This window comes from Eucyclogobius newberryi, unplaced genomic scaffold (assembly GCF_026437365.1).
Source record: "Eucyclogobius newberryi isolate DKJ021-1_F unplaced genomic scaffold, fEucNew1.0.hap1 SCAF_113, whole genome shotgun sequence".
Taxonomy (NCBI): Eukaryota; Metazoa; Chordata; class Actinopteri; order Gobiiformes; family Gobiidae; genus Eucyclogobius; species Eucyclogobius newberryi.
The window spans coordinates 137,231-159,844 of record NW_027315739.1 but is presented as its reverse complement, the minus strand read 5'-3'; the positions used below and the strand labels follow the sequence as shown (position 1 = coordinate 159,844).

The window sequence follows — 22,614 nt, the reverse complement described above, 5'->3', positions numbered from 1 at the left end:
AAGTTCAGGGTAAAAAATGCCCGAGTCCTAACATGAAGAACAGGAATAATAAGAATAATAAACCAGGGGAAGAACAATTGACTCCACCATTCCATGGAATGAACATTCCATTCCATGGCTCGAGCCAAACAAGAATAAAGCCTTTACTACACACATGTAGTACTTTTAGACACATGTACAGTACTTTTATGCAAGAATGCAGACACTCGCAATGGCTTCAGCCAATGCACATGATCTAGTTGTGATTTTTTAACTTCTAAAGCGCATGAACTTAAAGAAAGTGTTTGATTTGGGGTCTTACCTTCAGCGGGACACGTCTTGATGTCTTTAAATCCCTTTGGCGTCTCGGTGTTCCTCTTGTGGTTTGTGAGCGCCGTGTCCGTGGTAGTAGTACTTGTACTGTTGGTAGTGTTTGAAGTAGTTGCAGTAGCGTTACAGGCGGTGCTGGAGGTCCCCCCATGGTCCGGAGGCTTTGGGGAGGTGGGAGCCGCTCCCCGCTCCTCGTCCATGGGCTCAGGGCGGCTCCGACGAGCTGCAGGGGCCAAAGATGGAGCCTGCCAAAAACACAAGATATGATTGAAAAATGTGAACAAAGTGCGTAGTGTTCGAGCTGGCAGAGGTGTGTCGGGTATTCAGTCCAGGCTGCGATATTGATGTCAACATTATTAACTTAATTATTATTATTAATTATTATTAATTATTCAGGTCACAACGTAATCGTGAGAACCAAAAAATAACAACCAAAAAATAAATAAATTGAAGCCTCTTCAGGTCTCGGATGACTCACTGAACTCAAATGCAGTTAAGATAAATATATTTTCATCTCCTTGAACCGACACCTTAACGTGGTGGAGGGGTTTGAGTGCCCGAATGATCCCGGGAGCTATGTTGTCGGGGGCTTCATGCCCCTGGTCGGGTCTCCCAAGGCAAACAGGTCCTAGGTGACGGGTCAGACAAAGATCGGTTCAGAAGCCCCCTATGATGACAACACAAACAAGGCAGTTTACGTCGCCCGGATCGGCGTCACCGGGGCGCCATCCTGGAGCCAGGCCTGGGATGGGTGCTCCATGGCGAGCGTCTGGTGGCCGGGTCTTACCCCACGGGGCCCGGCCGGGCACAGCCCGAAAGAGCGACGTGGGGCCGCCCTCCCGTGGGCCCACCACCCGCAGGAGGATCCATAAGGGGCCGGTGCAGAGAGATCTGGGCGGCAGTCGACGGCAGGGGCCTCTGCGACCAGATCTCCAGACACAGAGACTAACTCTGGGGACATGGAATGTCCCCTCGCTGGGGGGGAAAGAGCCTGAGCTTGTGCGGGAGGTTGAGCGATAAGATAAGATAAGATAAGATAAGATATTCCTTTATTGTCCCACATGGGGAAATTTCATTAGTGCAACGCAGGTAGATCCAGAGGTAGATCCAGAAGAACAGATCACTTATAGGAAGTCTGAAAAAACACTTTCAGTAGAAGATCTCCTATAAATAAAAACTCCCATAGACAAATAAATAAATACATAAATACCATTGCATGTGATCACGACAGTAATTGCACATGAATATGTGTCACGACAGCACATAGATTGCACATGAATTTCACAGTAATTGCACATATGACAGAATTGCACATGGTTAGGTCAGTATTGTGAGTGTTCAGTACTAACAGTGTTTGTTATAAAGTCTGACAGCAGCAGGAAGGAAAGACCTACGGAACCTTTCCTTCACACATCGAGGGTGGATCAGTCTCTCACTGAAGCTGCTCTCCAGAGCGGAGAGAGTGTCCTGCAGGGGACAGAGTGTCCTGCAGGGGACAGAGTGTCCTGCAGGGGACAGAGTGTCCTGCAGGGGGTGACACTCATGGTCCAGCATAGATGTGAATCTAGCCAGGACCCTCCTGTCCCCCACCTCCTGCACCGAGTCCAGAGCACAGCCCAGGACGGAGCTGGACTTCTTGATGACTCTGTCCAGCCTCTTCCTCTCCCTCTCTGTGATGCTGCTGCTCCAGCAGACCACACCTACAGGAGCTGATGCCACCACAGAGTCATAGAAGGTCTTCAGGAGTGGCCCTGTCACTCCAAAAGACCTGAGTCTCCTCAGGAGGTAGAGCCGACTCTGGCTCTTCCTGTACAGTGCGTCCGTGTTATGAGTCCAGTCCAGTTTGTGGTTCAGATGAACACCCAGGTACTTGTATGAGTCCACTCTCTCAATGTCCCGTCCCTGGATGTTCACTGGTGAGGGGGCAGTGGGGTGGCGTCTGCGGAAATCCACCACCATCTCCTTGGTCTTCCCCGCGTTGATGAGGAGGTGGTTCCGCTGACACCAGTCCACAAAGTCCTGCGCCAGTCCTCTGTACTCCGCGTCATCGTCGTCCGTGATGAGTCCGATGATGGCAGAGTCATCAGAGAACTTCTGCAGGACACAGCTGTCCGTGTCATGTCTGAAGTCTGCAGTGTAAAGGGTGAAGAGAAAGGGCGCGAGGACAGTGCCCTGGGGCGCCCCCACACTGCAGGTCCGAGTGTCAGACACACAGTCCCGGGCTCTCACAAACTGGGGTCGGTCTGTGAGGTAGTCCAGGATCCACTCTGCCAGGTCATACTCCACACCAGCCGTCTCCAGCTTGTCCCTCAGGAGCAGCGGCTGGATGGTGTTGAAGGCGCTGGAAAGATCGAAGAACAGAATCCTCACAGAGCTGCCAGGCTTTTCCAGGTGAGAGAGAGAGCGGTGCAGCAGGGAGATGACGGCGTCCTCCACTCCGATGCCAGACCGATATGCAAACTGCAGCGGGTCCATGGCTGAGCTCACGGTGGAGCGGAGGTGGTCCAGGACTAGCCGCTCCAGTGTCTTCATAAGGTGGGAAGTGAGAGCCACTGGCCTGAAGCTGTTGAGGTCTTTGGGGCGCGGTGTCTTAGGCACAGGTACCAGACAGGAGGTCTTACAGACCTGTGGTACCACCCTCAGCTTCAGGCTCATGTTGAAGACATGCTCCATAACTCCACACAGTTCATCTGCGCAGGACTTAAGGAGCCTGGGGCTGATGCCATCAGGTCCTGCTGCCTTCCTCACTTTAATCCTCTTCAGCTCACTCCTCACCTGTGCTGCTGTGACAGTCAGTGGTTGGCAGGGGGACCGTGTGCTGGGGGGATGGGTGAGTCCAGGCGAAGTGGGGAGCTGATGGTCCGGGGCAGATAAGCGAAGAGGAACAGATGCAGGGCATTGTCCAGCTGTGGAAGAGGGAGCATGCAGCTGTGCAGGGGGAGGGGCGGGTGACCGATCAAACCTCAAGAAGTGAGCATTTAAATCATTCACCCACTGTAGATCCCCCTCTGTCTGGGCAGGGGGGGTTTTGAAGCCCGAGATGGTTTTCAGGCTCCTCCACACTCCCTGAATGTTCTTCTGCTGCAGCTGCTCCTCCATCCTCCTCCTGTAGCCGGCCTCAGCCTGCCTGATCTTCCTCCTCAGCTCGTTCTGCACAGTCCTCAGCTCCTCCTTGTTCCCTGACCTGAAGGCTCTCTTCTTCTCCTTCAGCAGAGCCTTCAGTTCACGGTTAATCCATGGCTTGTTGTTTGGAAAACACCGCACCGTCCGGGAGGAAACAATGTTCTCAAAACAGAAGTTGATGTAGTCCGTGATGCACTCTGTGATGGTGCTGATGTCCTCCCCATGTGGGTCATAAAGCTCAGTCCAGACAGTGGTGCTGAAGCAGTCCCTCAGAGCCTCCTCGCTCTCAGCAGACCACATCCTCACCTCACGGGACACCACAGGCTGCCTGCGCACGATGGGTTCATACACAGGCCTCAGATGTACAAGGTTGTGGTCCGAGCTGCCCAGGGGAGGGAGGGGGGGAGAGGAATAAGCCTCCTGGTGTTGGCAAAAAACAAGTCCAATGTTCTATTGTCTCTGGTGGGGCAGGTAACATACTGGGTGTATGTTGGTAGAACAGAAGAGGGAGAAGCGTGGTTAAAGTCACCAGAGATGAGGAAGAGAGCCTGTGGATGCTGTGTTTGCAGCCTACAAGTGCAGGAGAGCAGTGCTTCACAAGCATCTTCAGCATTGGCAGATGGGGCCACATAGACTGCGATCAAAATCACATGTGAGAACTCCCGGGGCAGATAATATGGCCTCATGCCAATAGCCAATAGTTCAATATCCTTGTTACATAGCTGCTCCTTCACTGTGCAGTGTTCGGGTTTGGACCAGCTCGTGTTCACATACACCGCCAGACCTCCACCTCTTTTCTTCCCGGATTTTCTCGTTCTGTCGCCCGCAGCAGATGAAAATTGTCCAAACCTACAATAGAGTCTGGCATTTCTGCTGTTAACCAGGTCTCTGTGAAAATCAAGACGCTGCTGTCCCTATAAATCCTCTGGAACCGCATGAGGCTCGCTATTTCCGTCATTTTATTTTGAAGGGACCTCACGTTACCCATGACTACGGCGGGAACCGACTTCCTGTTTGTCCCTCTCTTCTCTCGGAGTTTACGTCCAGCCCGTCTGCTTCGCTGCGTTTTCCTTAGGATGTCCGCCGGGATAACGTGACGATCTCCGGGTAAGACGACTGTTCTCCGCAGTTTCATGAGTTCCTCCTTTGTATAAACGCGGTACGGCGCCGGCCGGGGGGCGGGGCCGGAGCCGGGGGACTCAGAGCCAAGGCACATAGCAACGACACGACGAAAACACTCAATCCAGCCGAATAAAGTCAAAACAAGTTAATTTAAAGCGATTCCAGTGCGTGTCCCGATCGTTCGTGATCGGGACACGTTCGTGATCTAGGCCGACTAGATAAAGTCGGCCTCACCTCCACGCACAGTTTGGGCTCTGGAACCCATCTCCTCCAGAGGGGCTGGACGCTCCAGTTCTCTGGTGTTGCCCGCGGGGAGAGGCGGCGGGCTGGTGTGGGCTTGCTGATAGCCCCTCAGCTCAGCCGCCACGTGTTGGAGTTTACCCCGGTGAACGAGAGGGTCGCGTCCCTCCGCCTTCGGGTGGGGGACAGGTCTCTCACTGCTGTCGTAGGCCGAACAGCAGTGCAGAGTACCCGGCCTTCTTGAAGTCCTTGGGAGGGGTACTGGACAGTGCACCGACCGGGGACTCCGTTGTTCTACTGGGGGACTTCAACGCCCACGTGGGCAATGACAGTGACACCTGGAGAGGGGTGATCGGGAAGAACGGCTTCCCCAATCTGAACCCGAGCGGTGTTCAGTTATTGGACTTCTGTGCTAGCCACGGATTGCCCATAACGAACACCATGTTCAAGCACAAGGGTGTCCATCAGTGCACATGGCACCAGGACACCCTAGGCCGGAGGTCAATGATCGACTTTGTTGTCGTGTCATCTGACCTCCGGCCGCGTGTCTTGGACACTCGGGTGAAGAGAGGGGCAGAGTTGTCAACCGATCACCACCTGGTGGTGAGTTGGATCCGCTGGCGGAGGAGGAAGCCGGACAGACTTGGCAGACCCAAGCGCATTGTGAGGGTCTGTTGGGAACGTCTAGTGGAGTCCTCTGTCAGTAGGGTATTCAACTCGCACCTCCGGGAGAGATTCTCCCATGTCCCGGGGGAGGCTGGGGACATTGAGTCCGAGTGGACCATGTTCTCCGCCTCCATTGTTGATGCGGCTGCTCGGAGCTGTGGTCGCAAGGTCTCCGGTGCCTGTCGTGGCGGCAACCCCCGAACCCGGTGGTGGACACCGGAAGTAAGGGATGTCGTCAGACTGAAGAAGGAGGCCTATCAGGCCACTCTGGCTTGTAGGTCTCCGGAGGTCATCGAAGGGTATCGGCCGGCCAAGCGAGCCGCGGCTCGTGCTGTCGCAGAGGCGAAAACCCGGGCCTGGGAGGAGTTCGGGGAGGCCATGGAGGAGGACTATCGGTCGGCACCAAAGAAATTCTGGCAAACCGTCCGGCGCCTCAGGAGGGGGAAGCAGTGTCTCACCAACACCGTTTAGGGTGCGGGTGGAGGCCTGCTGACCTCGACTGGGGATGTCGTCGGACGGTGGAAGGAATACTTTGAGGATCTACTTAATCCCTTAGTCACGTCTTCCGAAGAGGAAGTAGAGACCGAGGACTCGGAGGCTGGCTCATCCATCACCCAAGCTGAAGTCACTGAGGTTGTTCGCAAACTCCTCGGTGGCAGGGCTCCGGGGGTGGATGAGATCCGCCCTGAGTACCTAAAGTATCTGGATGTTGTAGGACTGTCTTGGTTGACACGTCTCTGCAACATCGCGTGGCGTTCGGGGACCGTGCCTCTGGACTGGCAGACCGGGGTGGTGGTCCCTCTGTTCAAGAAGGGGGACCGGAGGGTGTGTTCCAACTACAGAGGGATCACACTCCTCAGCCTCCCGGGTAAAGTCTATTCCAAGGTACTGGAGAGGAGAATCCGACCGATAGTCGAACGTCGGATTCAGGAGGAGCAGAGTGGTTTTTGTCCCGGTCGTGGAACACTGGACCAGCTCTATACCCTCCATCGGGTGCTCGAGGGTTCATGGGAGTTTGCCCAACCAGTCCACATGTGCTTTGTGGATCTGGAGAAGGCTTTCGACCGTGTCCCTCGGGGTGTCCTTTGGGGGGTGCTCCGGGAGTACGGGGTCCGGGGCCCTTTGCTCAGGGCTGTTCGGTCCCTGTATGACCGGAGCAGGAGCTGTGTTCGCATTGCCGGCAGTAAGTCAGACCTGTTCCCAGTGCATGTTGGACTCCTCATGGCTGCCCTTTGTCACCGGTTCTGTTCATAATTTTTATGGACAGAATTTCTAGGCGCAGTCAGGGGTCGGAGGGTGTCCGGTTTGGGGACCACAGGATTCCATCTCTGCTGTTTGCAGACGATGTTGTCCTGATGGCTCCATCAAACCTGGACCTGCAACATGCACTGGGACGGTTTGCAGCTGAGTGTGAAGCGGCTGGGATGAGAATCAGCTCCAAATCCAAGGCCATGGTTCTCGACCGGAAAAAGGTGTCTTGCCCTCTCCAGGTGGGTGGGGAGTCCTTGCCCCAAGTGGAGGAGTTCAAGTATCTCGGGGTCTTGTTCACGAGTGAGGGAAGGATGGAGCGTGAGATCGACAGGCGGATCGGTGCAGCGGCTGCAGTGATGCAGTCGCTGCATCGAACTGTTGTGGTAAGGAGGGAGCTGAGCCGAAAGGCAAAGCTCTCTATTTACCGGTCACTCTACGTTCTGACCTCACCTATGGTCATGAGCTTTGGGTAATGACCCAAAGGACAAGATCGCGGATACAAGCGGTCGAAATGAGTTTCCTCCGCCGTGTGGCTGGGCGCTCCCTTAGAGATAAGGTGAGGAGCTCGGCCACACGGGGGGAGCTCGGAGTAGAGCCGCTGCCCCTCCACGTCGAGAGGAGCCAGCTGAGGTGGCTCGGGCATCTGTTCCGGATGCCTCCTGGGCCCCTCCCTCGGGAGGTGTTTCAGGCATGTCCCACCGGGAAGAGGCCCGGGGAAGACCCAGGACACGCTGGAGAGATCCCCCCGGAGGAGTTAGAGGAAGTGTCTGGGGAGAGGAGGTCTGGGAGTCCCTGCTCAGACTGCTGCCCCCGCGACCCGGCCCCGGATAAGCTGCAGAAAATGGATGGATGGATATTTAGAATTTTGCTAAAAGTTATAAAAAACAAATTAATTAGGCCCGAGCCCCAGCAGGGCGGAGGGCCTATTGCTCCCGCAACGCTGCCGAAGGCAGCGTTGCAACTGTCTGCTCAAACATGCGGGCGCAGCCCGCATGTTTGGTACCCCGTCGCCCCTGGCAAGTACAGTGAACTAGCCCATGCCGAAGGCATGGATCATGCATACTTACTCCTGCTATGACAGAGATAGTCGACAATGAGTGAATGGGCATAGCCCATTCACTCATTGTTGACAACAGCAGCGCGAAGCGCTGCATTCCTCCAAAAACCCTCCTGGCACCGTCCTGAACGCGAGAGTCCATGCCGCAGGCATGGGTCATGCTTGTATCTGCTCAAATCAATGGAAGTCTATGGGGAGTGGGCGGGGCATCCCGACGGAATAGGGAGTGACGAGCGCGTAAGCGCTCGTAATGATGATTCCACCCCATGGCGGCATCGGGAAGACTTAGAGCTTTCAAACGATGTATCATTTGTTGTTATAGTGGAAACGGCTATATTGTTTTTGCTAAAAATATTATTATTAGGCCCGAGCCCCAGCAGGGCGGAGGGCCTATTGCTCCCGCAACGCTGCCGAAGGCAGCGTTGCAACTGTCTGACCAAACATGCGGGCGCAGCCCGCATGTTTGGTGCCCCGTCGCCCCTGGCAAGTACAGTGAACTAGCCCATGCCGAAGGCATGGATCATGCATACTTACTCCTGCTATGACAGAAATAGTCAACAATTAGTGAATGGGCGTAGCCTATTCACTAATTGTTGACAACAGCAGCGCGAAGCGCTGCATTCCTTCAAAAACCCTCCTGGCATTGTCCCGTATGCGAGAATCCATGCCGCAGGCATGGGCCATGCTTGTATCTGCTCAAATCAATGGAAGTCTATGGGGAGTGGGCGGGGCATCCCGACGGAATAGGGAGTGACGAGCGCGTAAGCGCTCGTAATGATGATTCCACCCCATGGCGGCATCAGGAAGGCTTAGAGCTTTCAAACGATGTATAATTTGTTGTTATAGTGGAAACGGCTATATTGTTTTTGCTAAAAATATTATTAGGCCCGAGCGCCACAAGCTGGCGAGAGGCCTATTAATCTCGTAAGGCCTTGCGAAGCACGGCTGCGAAAGTGCGCACGTAGTGCGCACGAAATCGAGCGCGAAGCGCTCGCCCACTTCCAAACACTCACTAACGCACTCCTCCACTCATGCACGCCCCGTGCATACTAATTAGTTGTAGGAAAATGGAACATTACCGTTGTAAACGGGCGAAGCCCGTGCAGAAGTTCGCACTAAACGAGCACTTTACATTGGGATGACGACCGCGAAGCGGTCGTCATCCCCATATAAAGCACTCATTTGCGCTAAGTAGCTCACGAATACGTTCCCCATCTCTTGCATGTTCCGTGCATATAAGCATGTAATGCAAAAATTGAACATTATTACTGTATAGAGGGCCAAAAACACAAAGTGGGCGGAGCCCACTCAAAATTATCGAAAGTACCCGTCAGTGACCAGGGACCCACACCATGAGGTAGGAAAGCGCGAGCGCTTTCCGAAAATGTATAGTTTATGATATTTGAAAAATGGGAAACATTGTTTTCGCATCGGAATATTATTCTTTCTTTCTTTCTTTCTTTCTTTCTTCTTCTCGGGACCAACCCCCCTATTTTTCACCCAGTGAACATTGACGAAAAGTCACAAAAATTTGCACACCTCTAAAAATCGTGCCTCTCTACATTCTGGCTATTTCCCTTTTCTAAAATAAAAAAAATTGGCGCCTCAGCGCCACCAAATGTACCAAAAATGCATTGAGAGATGGGAAATGACCCAAAAAAAATCTGATCGTAGAATCATGAAATTTGGCGCAGAGGTAGATGGTGACAAGAGAAGTAAAAAATATTATTACGGCAATGCCGTCCGCCCAACCAAATGTCGGCCATATTGCTTCAAAAATGGCTAAACATGACTTCGGAGTTTTTCCAAACGTCGTACTTTTACGAACTCCTCCCAGGGCGTTGGCCCTAAAAAGCTGAAATTTGGTGAAAATGCTACTGAGGAGTGGGACATCAAAAGTTATCCAAATTACATTGATACCTCTCACGGTCTCTGAGCGGCGAAGCCGCAAACTGTAGCTAGAATTTCAGAAATCTCCCATATTTAAAATTTCTGCCGTTTGCGCAGATAAAGTCCGAATTGCGTCAAATTAGAATCAGTTGTTAAACTCTTTGCCCTAAACCTACTTGAAGTGAAATAAATTCATTTGGCGCCACAGCGCCCCCTACAGATTTTATATGGAGGTTAAATGTTTAGTTTTGCGAAATTATATGAAATTTGACACACAACTCAATTTTAGCATCCCCATCAAAAAAGTCAATGACTCATGTCATAATTGTTATGGCGTTGCCGTAACGATGACCGAAACCTTTCATGTTTACACTTTAGACTTTCACAAACTCCTCCCAGGGCGTCAGCCCTATTAACCTGAAATTTGGTGAGACTCATCTTCAAGACCATCAAAAGTTATCCACATTTTCATTCAAAGAGTCACGGTGTCTGTGCGGCAAAGCCGCACATTTTGCCAAGAATTCAAAATAAAATTGCTTTTTGATGGTAAAACAAAGGGGAGAAGATGTGACAGCGTCACAGATTCAGCAGTAGGCGTAATAAAAGGACAATTGGGGCTCCTCTTGCGGCGTGGCGGCGGCGTGGCGAGGGCCGATCATTGCCGCTTGCGGCTATATTCATTATTATTTTTCTTGTTCTTCATCGCTTTTAACTCTAATTTGACCCCCTGAACATGCTCAAAAACTCACCAAACTTTGCCCAAAATTCAGAATCGGCGAAAAATGTAATTTTTTCTGGGCCATTTTTTTTTTCGTTAAAAAATGGCGCGACAGCGCCACCGACAAAAGTCAAAATACATTGCGCCTATGGGAGACGCCCCGAGGTCAACTTTGACGTAAAGCTACGAAATTCGGGACACGCATTCCTCTCGTGAGGACAAACAAAAAAAATCATTGTGGCCACGCCCCCAGACTTACCCTATGGCCGCCATCTTCCTTTGAAAATGAAAACACGCTGTGTTAGCCATTTTGTTCACGTCAAACTTTGACGAACTCCTCCTAGGGCGTTTTGCCCACCAACTTCAAAATCGGCGTACGTCCTCTGGACAAGTGGGGCATCTAAAGTTATCCAATTTTTTGAGATACCTTTTACGGTCTGTGTGCGGCGCAGCCGCAAAGTTGGACAACTTATTTTGGAATATTGCAGATCTAAAAATTGCTCCCATTTGATCAAAACCAGTCCGATTAGGACCAAATTTGAATCAGTTGTTAAACTTTCTAGTTTGGACCAGTTTAGGCTGACAAAATTGAAATGGGCGCGATAGCGCCCCCTACAGAGTGACCTTTAAATTAACATTGAAGGTAAAAAATTTGTTTTACCAAAATTTTCTAAACTTTACCCAAATTTCTATTTTGGCGTCCCGATCAAAAAAGGCAATCAGACAAATGCCTTAATTTTTACGGCGTAGTCGTAGCGATGACATAAATCTCCCATGTTATCCCTATGGGAAAACCGCTAAATCTCTCGAATATCCACATTTTTCTGTTTCAAACTTTGACAAACTCCTCCTAGTGCGTTTTGCCCACCGACCTCAAAATCGGTGTACGTCCTCTAGACAAGTGGGGCATCTAAAGTTATCCAAATATTAAGGATAGCTTTTAAGGTCTCTGTGCGACGGAGCCTCAAACGTTTCCCAGAATTCTGACTATTTGGCCTTCAGAGTGGCCTATAAACAATAGAGTTTTTCCAAATGACATGATATTTTGCACAAAATTCTAATTTGCCATCCTGATCATAAAAGTATGAGAGACAAAGTCATATTTTGTACGGCGTAACCGTAGCCATGACAGAAATATCCCATGTTATCCTTATGGGAAAATTGCGAAATCCCTCAAATCACCACATTTTTACGCTTCACACTTTAACAAACTCCTCCTAGGGCGATTGTCCGATCAAACTCATATTTAGGGAAAATCATCTACACAAACGGGGCATCAAAAGCTATCCATATTTTTATTCTAAGTGCTACGGTCTCTGTGTGGCGGACCCGCAAATATATGTCAGAAATGGGAAAACAGCGAAATCTCTAAAATGACCACATTTTTACGCTTCACACTTTAACAAACTCCTCCTAGGGCGATTGCCCGATCAAGCTCATATTTGGGGGAAATCATCTACACAAAGGAAGCATCAAAAGTTAGTCATATTTTGATTCTAAGTGCTACGGTCTCTGTGCCGTGGAGCTGCAAATATACTGTCACAAATGGGAAAAACGCTAAATCTATGAAATGTTCAAATTTATGCTTCACACTTTAACAAACTCCTCCGTGGGCAATAGCTTGATCAAGCTTTACTTTGGGAAATATCATCTACACAAGCGGGGCATCAAAAGTTATCCATATTTATATTCTAAGTGCTACGGTCTCTGTGCGGCGGCGCAGCAAATTTGACTGACACTTGTGTTGATTTGCACTGGATTGGCCATGTCCAATGTGTCGCCGTCTGTCAAGTTCTTTTTTAATTCAACACACAATAAGGGCGCCATCTTTATCAAGTCGAAAGCGCAGAGTCGGAAGGCCGGCGGCCCGCGAGGGCCGTTGGATGCCGCTTGCGGCTTTAATTTTTATTATTTTTCTTGTTCTTCTTCAGCGCTTTGAGCTCTAATTTGACCCCCTGAACATGCTCAAAAACTCACCAAACTTTGCCCAAAATTCAGAATCGGCGAAAAATTGTATTTTTTCTGGGCCATTTTTTTTTTCGTTAAAAAATGGCGCGACAGCGCCACCAACAAAAGTCAAAATACATTGCGCCTATGGGAGACGCCCCGAGGTCAACTTTGGCGTAAAGCTACGAAATTCGGGACACGCATTCCTCTCGTGAGGACAAACAAAAAAAATCATTGTGGCCACGCCCCCAGACTTACCCTATGGCCGCCATCTTCCTTTGAAAATGAAAACACGCTGTGTTAGCCATTTTGTTCAAGTCAAACTTTGACGAACTCCTCCTAGGGCGTTTTGCCCACCGACTTCAAAATCGGCGTACGTCCTCTGGACAAGTGGGGCATCTAAAGTTATCCAATTTTTTGAGATACCTTTTACGGTCTGTGTGCGGCGCAGCCGCAAAGTTGGACAACTTATTTTGGAATATTGCAGATCTAAAAATTGCTCCCATTTGATCAAAACGAGTCCGATTAGGACCAAATTTGAATCAGTTGTTAAACTTTCAAGTTTGGACCAGTTTAGCATGACAAAATTGAAATGGGCGCGATAGCGCCCCCTACAGAGTTGCCTTTGAGTGAACATTGATGGACAAAAACTGGTTTTACACAAATGTTCTAAACTTTGCCCAAAATTCTATTTTGGGGTCCCGATCAAAAAAGCCAATCAGACAAATGCCTTAATTTTTACGGCGTAGTCGTAGCGATGACATAAACCTCCCATGTTATCCCTATGGGAAAACCGCTAAATCTCTCGAATATCCACATTTTTCTGTTTCACACTTTCACACGAACTCCTCCTAGGGCGTTTTGCCCACCGACCTCAAAATTGGTGTACGTCCTCTAGACAAGTGGGGCATCTAAATTTATCCAAATTTTAAGGATAACTTTTACGGTCTCTGTGCGACGGAGCCGCAAACGTTTCCCAGAATTCTGACAATTTGGCCTTCAGAGTGGCCTATAAACAATAGAGTTTTTCCAAATGACATGATATTTTGCACAAAATTCTAATTTGCCATCCTGATCATAAAAGTATGAGAGCCAAAGTCATATTTTGTACGGCGTAACCGTAGCGATGACAGAAACAACCCATGTTATCCTTATGGGAAAATCGTAGAATCGCTCAAATCACCACATTTTTATGCTTCACACTTTAACGAACTCCTCCTAGGGCGATTGCCCGATCAAGTTCATATTTGGGGAAAATCATCTACACAAACGGGGCATCAAAAGTTAGTCATATTTTGATTTTAAGTGGTACGGTCTCTGTGCCGTGGAGCTGCAAATATACTGTCACAAATGGGAAAAACGCCAAATCCTTGAAATGTTCACATTTATGCTTCACACTTTAACAAACTCCTCCGTGGGCAATAGCTCGATCAAGCTTTACTTTGGGAAATATCATCTACACAAGCGGGGCATCAAAAGTTATCCGTATTTTTATTCCAAGTGCTAAGGTCTCTGTGCGGCGGCGCAGCAAATTTGACTGACACTTGTTGATTTGCACTGGATTGGCCATGTCCAATGTGTCGCCGTCTGTCAAGTTCTTTTTTTATTCAACACACAAAAAGGGCGCCATCTTTATCAAGTCGAAAGCGCAGAGTCGGAAGGCCGGTGGCCCGCGAGGGCCGTTGGATGCCGCTTGCGGCTTTAATTATGTTTGTATTTCACTTCCTGTTTGTAATTGATGACATCACACTAGGAAATTACCCAGCAAACACAATTTTCATTCACAATTGTTTTTATTTGACAATTAAAAATATACGAGAGAAATAATTAATTAAATAATGAATTATTAATTTTGTTGAATTAATGTTTAGAGAGTAAAAAAAGAGTTTATTTGTGTAAATTAAGCATAAACTTTGACTGGAATGAGTGTCTCTGGTGTGACGTCACTTCCTGTCATTTTAAACATATTTCTTCCACAAATACCTGCTCGATTGGTGTAAAACTATCGTGTATATGTACAACAGGTATAATACACCGAATAAAGTCAAAATTAGAAAGACATACGCACTTAAAGTCTTTTTTGTTCAATAAACAAATGTAAGTTTTGTTATCTTAAATTCAGGAGCAGGACCACGCCTCCTTCACGCCTCTTCCTGCGGCTTCACTATTCAAACATCCAGGTCACACACATCAGTGTTCATGACTTCGTGCCCCTCCCTCTCATCCTCTTCTAATGATTCTACTGTATGCCCTGGATGGGGGTATCGAGGCCCGGGAGGCATCAGCTTCTGTACATTTGTGTAATTCATGTTTCTCCTAATAATCTCGCCAATAAAGACTTTGCACCGTAGCTGGGGGCGTGGTTCTTCGAGCCCTAAAGCCGCTCACAAACCTGAGGGACACTCACACGTCTGACCACAGGGAAGAAAGAAAAGGAAAGATTTCACTGTTGTTTAGTCACAATCTCAATAATCATGAATGATCCTTAAATTGTGATGTTATTTCTCACACTAATCGTAACATTTGACTTTGTGACATCCCTAATCTGGGGGACCTGATTTTTAAAAATGTAAATCGCCCCAAAAAGTATCTTGGGCAGGACTTTGTGACAGAAATACTACAGGTTCACTCACTGCACTTACACAACAAAACGGCTTAAACATTTGTGTTTCTCCTTCAGATATTGTTTAGTTTGACTCATATTTTGAGTTATTTCCTTTCGATTTCATGCAGTATGTAAAGTTTTATCACTCAAACAAACTCAAACTATAAATCAGATTTCAAATTAACTTCCTGTCCAAATTCTAACTCTGTTCACTTCTGCTTTACTAAATATTTGAGTCACTACTTTTTACTTCTACATGAGCAATATCATTTTGAAGTAATGTTCCTCTTGAGAAGACATGTTGGCAGCTACCGTCCTGCAGAGGCGTGTTTTAAAGCTACACACTGCACCTTTACCTGCCGCACTGCCTCCTGGTGATGAGCGAAGGTGTTTGTTACTATGACGAGTGCATGTTTTGACTGAGCCGTCCCGTGTGACTCACGAGCCACTCCGTCCGGACTCAGACACCTGAGCGGGATAGAGGGAGGAGCCCATCCAGGACTTGATCCAGCATGAACGGCTCCCAGCTATTAAAATAACTGTGATCCAACTTTAATTCTGCCTCATCAAACTGCACAGGACAGAAGTCTCAACATGCGGGCCGGGCGCGAAAGTGGGTCACGGAGACTGAACGGGTTTGGGGCTAAAACAAGAGCCAAAAACTGTACTCCAAAGTATTACTCAAGTAGAGTATCAGAAGAAAGTATGAGGAGAAACTACTGCTAGAGCAGGGCTGGGCAAACTGCGGCCCGCAGGCCACATGTGGCCCGTTTGTCTTTATAATCCGGCCCCGCCAAACATGCCAAGTAATATTTAAAAAAATACAAAATATATTGTTTTGCCCTTAGGCATCTGTCTGCACTTGTGACCTTAATAAATATGACATGAAATTGATTAAATAATAGATTCAATAGCCTATATTTGACAGAAAAGTGATATTTTATTTGATATTTAATTTTTTTCACACCAATGATAGGGGCCGGCCCTCCACCACTTGCCTGGATTCAAATATGGCCCTCGGAGGAAAATGATTGCCAACCTCTGAGCTAAAGTAATCCGATTTAAAATGTGAAGGTCTCAAAGGATGTAACCCAAAATATGAGTCAAACTAAGCAATATCTGAAGGATTTTATACTGTTTATTTTGAGTTGTAGACTTGCTCACAGTGGGAAGAAGCAAAACTGACTTACTCACAAAAGTGCTGCCACAGAACAAATACATTATGAGAGTAAAAGTAAAACTACTCGGACACGCACAGAACCGACGGAGCGAGGCCATTACCGGCTTTAACAGTGACAGGTTCTAATTCTGGAGGAAGTGTGTATTTATTGTACGCTAAATATACTATTAAAGTACATCAAGGGTTTAAAAATGTACCTAAATGTTCTGGTGATAAAAAAAGGAAATCTGAAAATGTTGTAACAATAAGTGTCATGCATAATTATAATGATGAAGCATAAAGCTGAGAAGGGCCCTTAGACAGCGGCACAGTCTGCATGAGGGGCCCGTGCAGATGTTCTGAGAAGGGCCCTTAGACAGCGGCACAGTCTGCATGAGGGGCCCGTGCAGATGTTCTGAGAAGGGCCCTTAGACAGCGGCACAGTCTGCATGAGGGGCCCGTGCAGATGTTCTGAGAAGGGCCCTTAGACAGTGGCGCAGTCTGCATGAGGGGCCCGTGCAGATGTTCTGAGAAAGGCCCTTAGACAGCAGCGCAGTCTGCATGAGGGGCCCGTGCAGATGTTCTGAAAAGGGCCCTTAGACAGCGGCGCAGTCTGCATGAGGGGCCCGTGCAGATGTTCTGAGAAGGGCCCTTAGACAGCGGCACAGTCTGCATGAGGGGCCCGTGCAGATGTTCTGAGAAGGGGCCTTAGACAGCGGCACAGTCTGCATGAGGGGCCCGTGCAGATGTTCTGAGAAGGGCCCTTAGACAGCGGCACAGTCCGCATGAGGGGCCCGTGCAGATGTTCTGAGAAGGGCCCTTAGACAGCGGCACAGTCCGCATGAGGGGCCCGTGCAGATGTTCTGAGAAGGGCCCTTAGACAGCGGCGCAGTCCGCATGAGGGGCCCGTGCAGATGTTCTGAGAAGGGCCCTTAGACAGTGGCGCAGTCTGCATGAGGGGCCCGTGCAGATGTTCTGAGAAGGGCCCTTAGACAGTGGCGCAGTCTGCATGAGGGGCCCGTGCAGATGTTCTGAGAAGGGCCCTTAGACAGCGGCGCAGTCTGCATGAGGGGCCCGTGCAGATGTTCTGAAAAGGACCCTTAGACAGCGGCGCAGTCTGCATGAGGGGCCCGTGCAGATGTTCTGAGAAGGGCCCTTTGACAGCGGCACAGTCTGCATGAGGGGCCCGTGCAGATGTTCTGCGAAGGGCCCTTTGACAGCGGCACAGTCCGCATGAGGGGCCCGTGCAGATGTTCTGAGAAGGGCCCTTAGACAGCGGCACAGTCCGCATGAGGGGCCCGTGCAGATGTTCTGAGAAGGGCCCTTAGACAGTGGCGCAGTCTGCATGAGGGGCCCGTGCAGATGTTCTGAGAAGGGCCCTTAGACAGCGGCACAGTCCGCATGAGGGGCCCGTGCAGATGTTCTGAGAAGGGCCCTTAGACAGCGGCACAGTCCGCATGAGGGGCCCGTGCAGATGTTCTGAGAAGGGCCCTTAGACAGTGGCGCAGTCTGCATGAGGGGCCCGTGCAGATGTTCTGAGAAGGGCCCTTAGACAGTGGCGCAGTCTGCATGAGGGGCCCGTGCAGATGTTCTGAGAAGGGCCCTTAGACAGCGGCGCAGTCTGCATGAGGGGCCCGTGCAGATGTTCTGAGAAAGGCCCTTAAACAGCGGCGCAGTCTGCATGAGGGGCCCGTGCAGATGTTCTGAAAAGGACCCTTAGACAGCGGCGCAGTCTGCATGAGGGGCCCGTGCAGATGTTCTGAGAAGGGCCCTTTGACAGCGGCACAGTCTGCATGAGGGGCCCGTGCAGATGTTCTGCGAAGGGCCCTTTGACAGCGGCACAGTCCGCATGAGGGGCCCGTGCAGATGTTCTGAGAAGGGCCCTTTGACAGCGGCGCAGTCCGCATGAGGGGCCCGTGCAGATGTTCTGAGAAGGGCCCTTAGACAGCGGCGCAGTCCGCATGAGGGGCCCGTGCAGATGTTCTGAGAAGGGCCCTTAGACAGCGGCGCAGTCCGCATGAGGGGCCCGTGCAGATGTTCTGAGAAGGGCCCTTAGACAGCGGCGCAGTCCGCATGAGGGGCCCGTGCAGATGTTCTGCGAAGGGCCCTTAGACAGCGGCGCAGTCCGCATGAGGGGCCCGTGCAGATGTTCTGAGAAGGGCCCTTAGACAGCGGCGCAGTCCGCATGAGGGGCCCGTGCAGATGTTCTGAGAAGGGCCCTTAGACAGCGGCGCAGTCCGCATGAGGGGCCCGTGCAGATGTTCTGAGAAGGGCCCTTAGACAGCGGCGCAGTCCGCATGAGGGGCCCGTGCAGATGTTCTGAGAAGGGCCCTTAGACAGCGGCGCAGTCCGCATGAGGGGCCCGTGCAGATGTTCTGAGAAGTGCCCTTAGACAGCGGCGCAGTCCGCATGAGGGGCCCGTGCAGATGTTCTGAGAAGGGCCCTTAGACAGCGGCGCAGTCCGCATGAGGGGCCCGTGCAGATGTTCTGCGAAGGGCCCTTAGACAGCGGCGCAGTCCGCATGAGGGGCCCGTGCAGATGTTCTGAGAAGGGCCCTTAGACAGCGGCGCAGTCCGCATGAGGGGCCCGTGCAGATGTTCTGAGAAGGGCCCTTAGACAGCGGCGCAGTCCGCATGAGGGGCCCGTGCAGATGTTCTGAGAAGGGCCCTTAGACAGCGGCGCAGTCCGCATGAGGGGCCCGTGCAGATGTTCTGAGAAGGGCCCTTAGACAGCGGCGCAGTCCGCATGAGGGGCCCGTGCAGATGTTCTGAGAAGGGCCCTTAGACAGCGGCGCAGTCTGCATGAGGGGCCCGTGCAGATGTTCTGAGAAGGGCCCTTAGACAGCGGCACAGTCTGCATGAGGGGCCCGTGCAGATGTTCTGAGAAGGGCCCTTTGACAGCGGCACAGTCTGCATGAGGGGCCCGTGCATATGTTCTGGGAAGGGCCCTTTGACAGCAGCACGAGGGGCCCGTGCAGATGTTCTCACGTGCCACAGAGAGGCGCGCTCCCGCCTGCAGAGCTGCTCAGCTGTGTGCGCGCTCCCGACACGGGCCCATATGTTTACACTTCATTATAAGAAAGAAACGTGATCAAACCGATCGATCCCGTCCAGAGGAGGAGGAGGAGGAGGTGGAGGAGGAGGAGGAGGTGGAGGAGGTGGAGGAGGAGGAGGTGGAGGAGGAGGAGGAGGAGGAGGTGGAGGAGGAGGAGGAGGTGGAGGAGGAGGAGGAGGTGGAGGAGGTGGAGGAGGAGGAGGTGGAGGAGGAGGAGGAGGAGGAGGTGGAGGAGGAGGAGGAGGTGGAGGAGGAGGAGGAGGTGGAGGTGGAGGAGGTGGAGGAGGTGGAGGAGGTGGAGGTGGAGGAGGTGGAGGAGGTGGAGGTGGAGGAGGAGGAGGTGGAGGAGGTGGAGGAGGTGGAGGAGGTGGAGGTGGAGGAGGTGGAGGAGGTGGAGGTGGAGGTGGAGGAGGAGGAGGTGGAGGAGGAGGAGGAGGTGGAGGAGGTGGAGGAGGTGGAGGTGGAGGAGGTGGAGGAGGTGGAGGTGGAGGAGGAGGAGGTGGAGGAGGAGGAGGAGGAGGTGGAGGAGGTGGAGGAGGTGGAGGAGGTGCGAATGGTCAGGAGCGAGTGCATTCTGGAGTGGTCAAACTTTCAGCAATTAGAGAACATGAACACATCCAGATCACTGGAGCCTGTCCCACACTCAGATGAACGCTCAGATGAACGCTCAGATGAACAGATGAACACTCAGATGAACAGATGAACAATCAGATGAACATTCAGATGAACAATCAGGAACACTCAGATGAACACTCAGATGAACACTCAGATGAACGCTCAGATGAACACTCAGATGAACAATCAGGAACGCTCAGATGAACACTCAGATGAACATTCAGAGGAACCCTCAGATGAACAGATGAAAACTCAGATGAACACTCAGATGAACATTCAGATGAACATTCAGATGAACAATCAGGAACGCTCAGATGAACACTCAGATGAACACTCAGATGAACGCTCAGATGAACACTCAGATGAACACTCAGATGAACACTCAGATGAAAGCTCAGATGAACACTCAGATGAACACTCAGATGAACACTCAGATGAACAATCAGGAACGCTCAGATGAACACTCAGATGAACACTCAGATGAACGCTCAGATGAACGCTCAGATGAACACTCAGATGAACACTCAGATGAACGCTCAGATGAACACTCAGATGAACACTCAGATGAAAGCTCAGATGAACACTCAGATGACCACTCAGATGAACACTCAGATGAACAGATGAACACTCAGATGAACATTCAGAGGAACGCTCAGATGAACACTCAGATGAACGCTCAGATGAACACTCAGATGGACAGATGAACACTCAGATGAACACTCAGATGAACATTCAGATGAACAATCAGGAACGCTCAGATGAACACTCAGATGAACACTCAGATGAACGCTCAGATGAACACTCAGATGAACACTCAGATGAACATTCAGATGAACACTCAGAGGAACGCTCAGATGAACGCTCAGATGAACACTCAGATGAACGCTCAGATGAACACTACACTCAGATGAACACTCAGATGAACTCTCAGATGAAAACTCAGATGAACACTCAGATGAACACTACACTCAGATGAACACTCAGATGAACACTCAGATGAACACTCAGATGAACGCTCAGATGAAAACTCAGATGAACGCTCAGATTAACACTACACTCAGATGAACACTCAGATGAACACTCAGGTGAACACTCAGATGAAAACTCAGATGAACACTCAGATGAACACTCAGATGAACACTCAGATCAACGCTCAGATGAACACTTAGATGAACACTCAGATGAACGCTCAGATGAACACTCAGATGAACACTCAGATGAACACTCAGATGAACGCTCAGATGAACACTCAGATGAACAGATGAACACTCAGATGAACACTCAGATGAACATTCAGATGAACAATCAGGAACGCTCAGATGAACACTCAGATGAACACTCAGATGAACGCTCAGATGAACACTCAGATGAACACTCAGAGGAAAGCTCAGATGAACGCTCAGATGAACGCTCAGATGAACACTACACTCAGATGAAAACTCAGATGAACACTCAGATGAACGCTTAGATGAAAACTCAGATGAACGCTCAGATGAACACTACACTCAGATGAACACTCAGATGAACACTCAAATGAACACTCAGATGAACACTCAGATGAAAACTCAGATGAACACTCAGATGAACGCTCAGATGAACACTCAGATGAACGCTCAGATGAACACTCAGATGAACAGATGAACACTCAGATGAACACTCAGATGAACATTCAGATGAACAATCAGGAACGCTCAGATGAACACTCAGATCAACGCTCAGATGAACACTTAGATGAACACTCAGATGAACATTCAGATGAACACTCAGAGGAACGCTCGGATGAACGCTCAGATGAACATTCAGATGAACGCTCAGATGAACACTACACTCAGATGAACACTCAGATGAACTCTCAGATGAAAACTCAGATGAACACTCAGATGAACACTACACTCAGATGAACACTCAGATGAACACTCAGATTAACAGATGAACGCTCAGATGAACGCTCAGATGAACACTCAGATGAACGCTCAGATGAAAAGTCAGATGAACGCTCAGATGAAAACTCAGATGAACACTCAGATGAACAGATGAACACTCAGATGAACACTCAGATGAACACTCAGATGAACGCTCAGATGAACACTCAGATGAACAGATGAACACTCAGATGAACACTCAGATGAACACTCAGATGAACAGATGAACACTCAGATGAACACTCAGATGAACACTCAGATGAACACTCAGATGAACACTCAGATGAACACTCAGATGAAAACTCAGATGAACACTCAGATGAACACTCAGATGAACACTCTTTATCACTCTTTCTGCCTCAAACCTGAACAAAACACTTTTCTAACTTGTGTAGTGAAAAGTGAAGTCGTACCTCGTCTGCGGCGGCGCTCGGCGCGTCGAGTCCGGGACTAATTCATTCTTTGGCGGCTCCAGGTCCAGACACTTCACCCACGGAGCCCGTTCCGAACAAATCGCTCCAGGGCGAACCCGAGCCCGCTGCCAGGACCGGACCCGCGCCCCTAAATCCCGCTGCGGGACGAAACAACCACCATCAGAGACAACTTTTCCGTCCGCCTCCAAACGTCTCGCTCCCGGCTCGCCTTGCTCTCCTCCAGATGCGTCTCTTTCTCCTCACGCACTTTTACGCACCAAAAGCCCCGCGTAAAGCCTCTCCAGAGCCGTCCCGTGCGTCCCGTGCGCTCGGCTCGTTGTCTCCCGTGTCTCCCGTGTCTCCCGTGTCTCCCCCTCGCTGCCTCTTGCCTAACTTTGCTGTGCAGTTATTGGCCAGGAAACTCCAGTCAGCGAGATTGCGCTTCCTCCGGCTCCAAACTCCACTGGGCTGAGCCTCTGTCATGTAATTAGGCGCTAACCCGAAGCAGACGCGGCCTGAGCTT

At 50.3% G+C, this 22,614-nt stretch overlaps 1 protein-coding gene across 1 annotated transcript in view; it reads right to left on the bottom strand.

Moving 5' to 3' along the window:
• The window catches only part of LOC140355557 (uncharacterized), a 106,292-nt gene extending 84,114 nt beyond the window's left edge, over positions 1-22,178 (bottom strand). Inside the window, exons 1-2 of the mRNA XM_072440190.1 lie at positions 22,092-22,178; positions 302-554 (exon numbers count right to left, since the gene is read on the bottom strand). Coding sequence (XP_072296291.1) covers positions 302-509 — 208 coding nt within the window. The 5' untranslated portion in view covers positions 510-554; positions 22,092-22,178. The remainder of the gene's footprint in view (positions 1-301; positions 555-22,091) is intronic.
• Between the last annotated feature and the right edge of the window lie 436 nt (positions 22,179-22,614).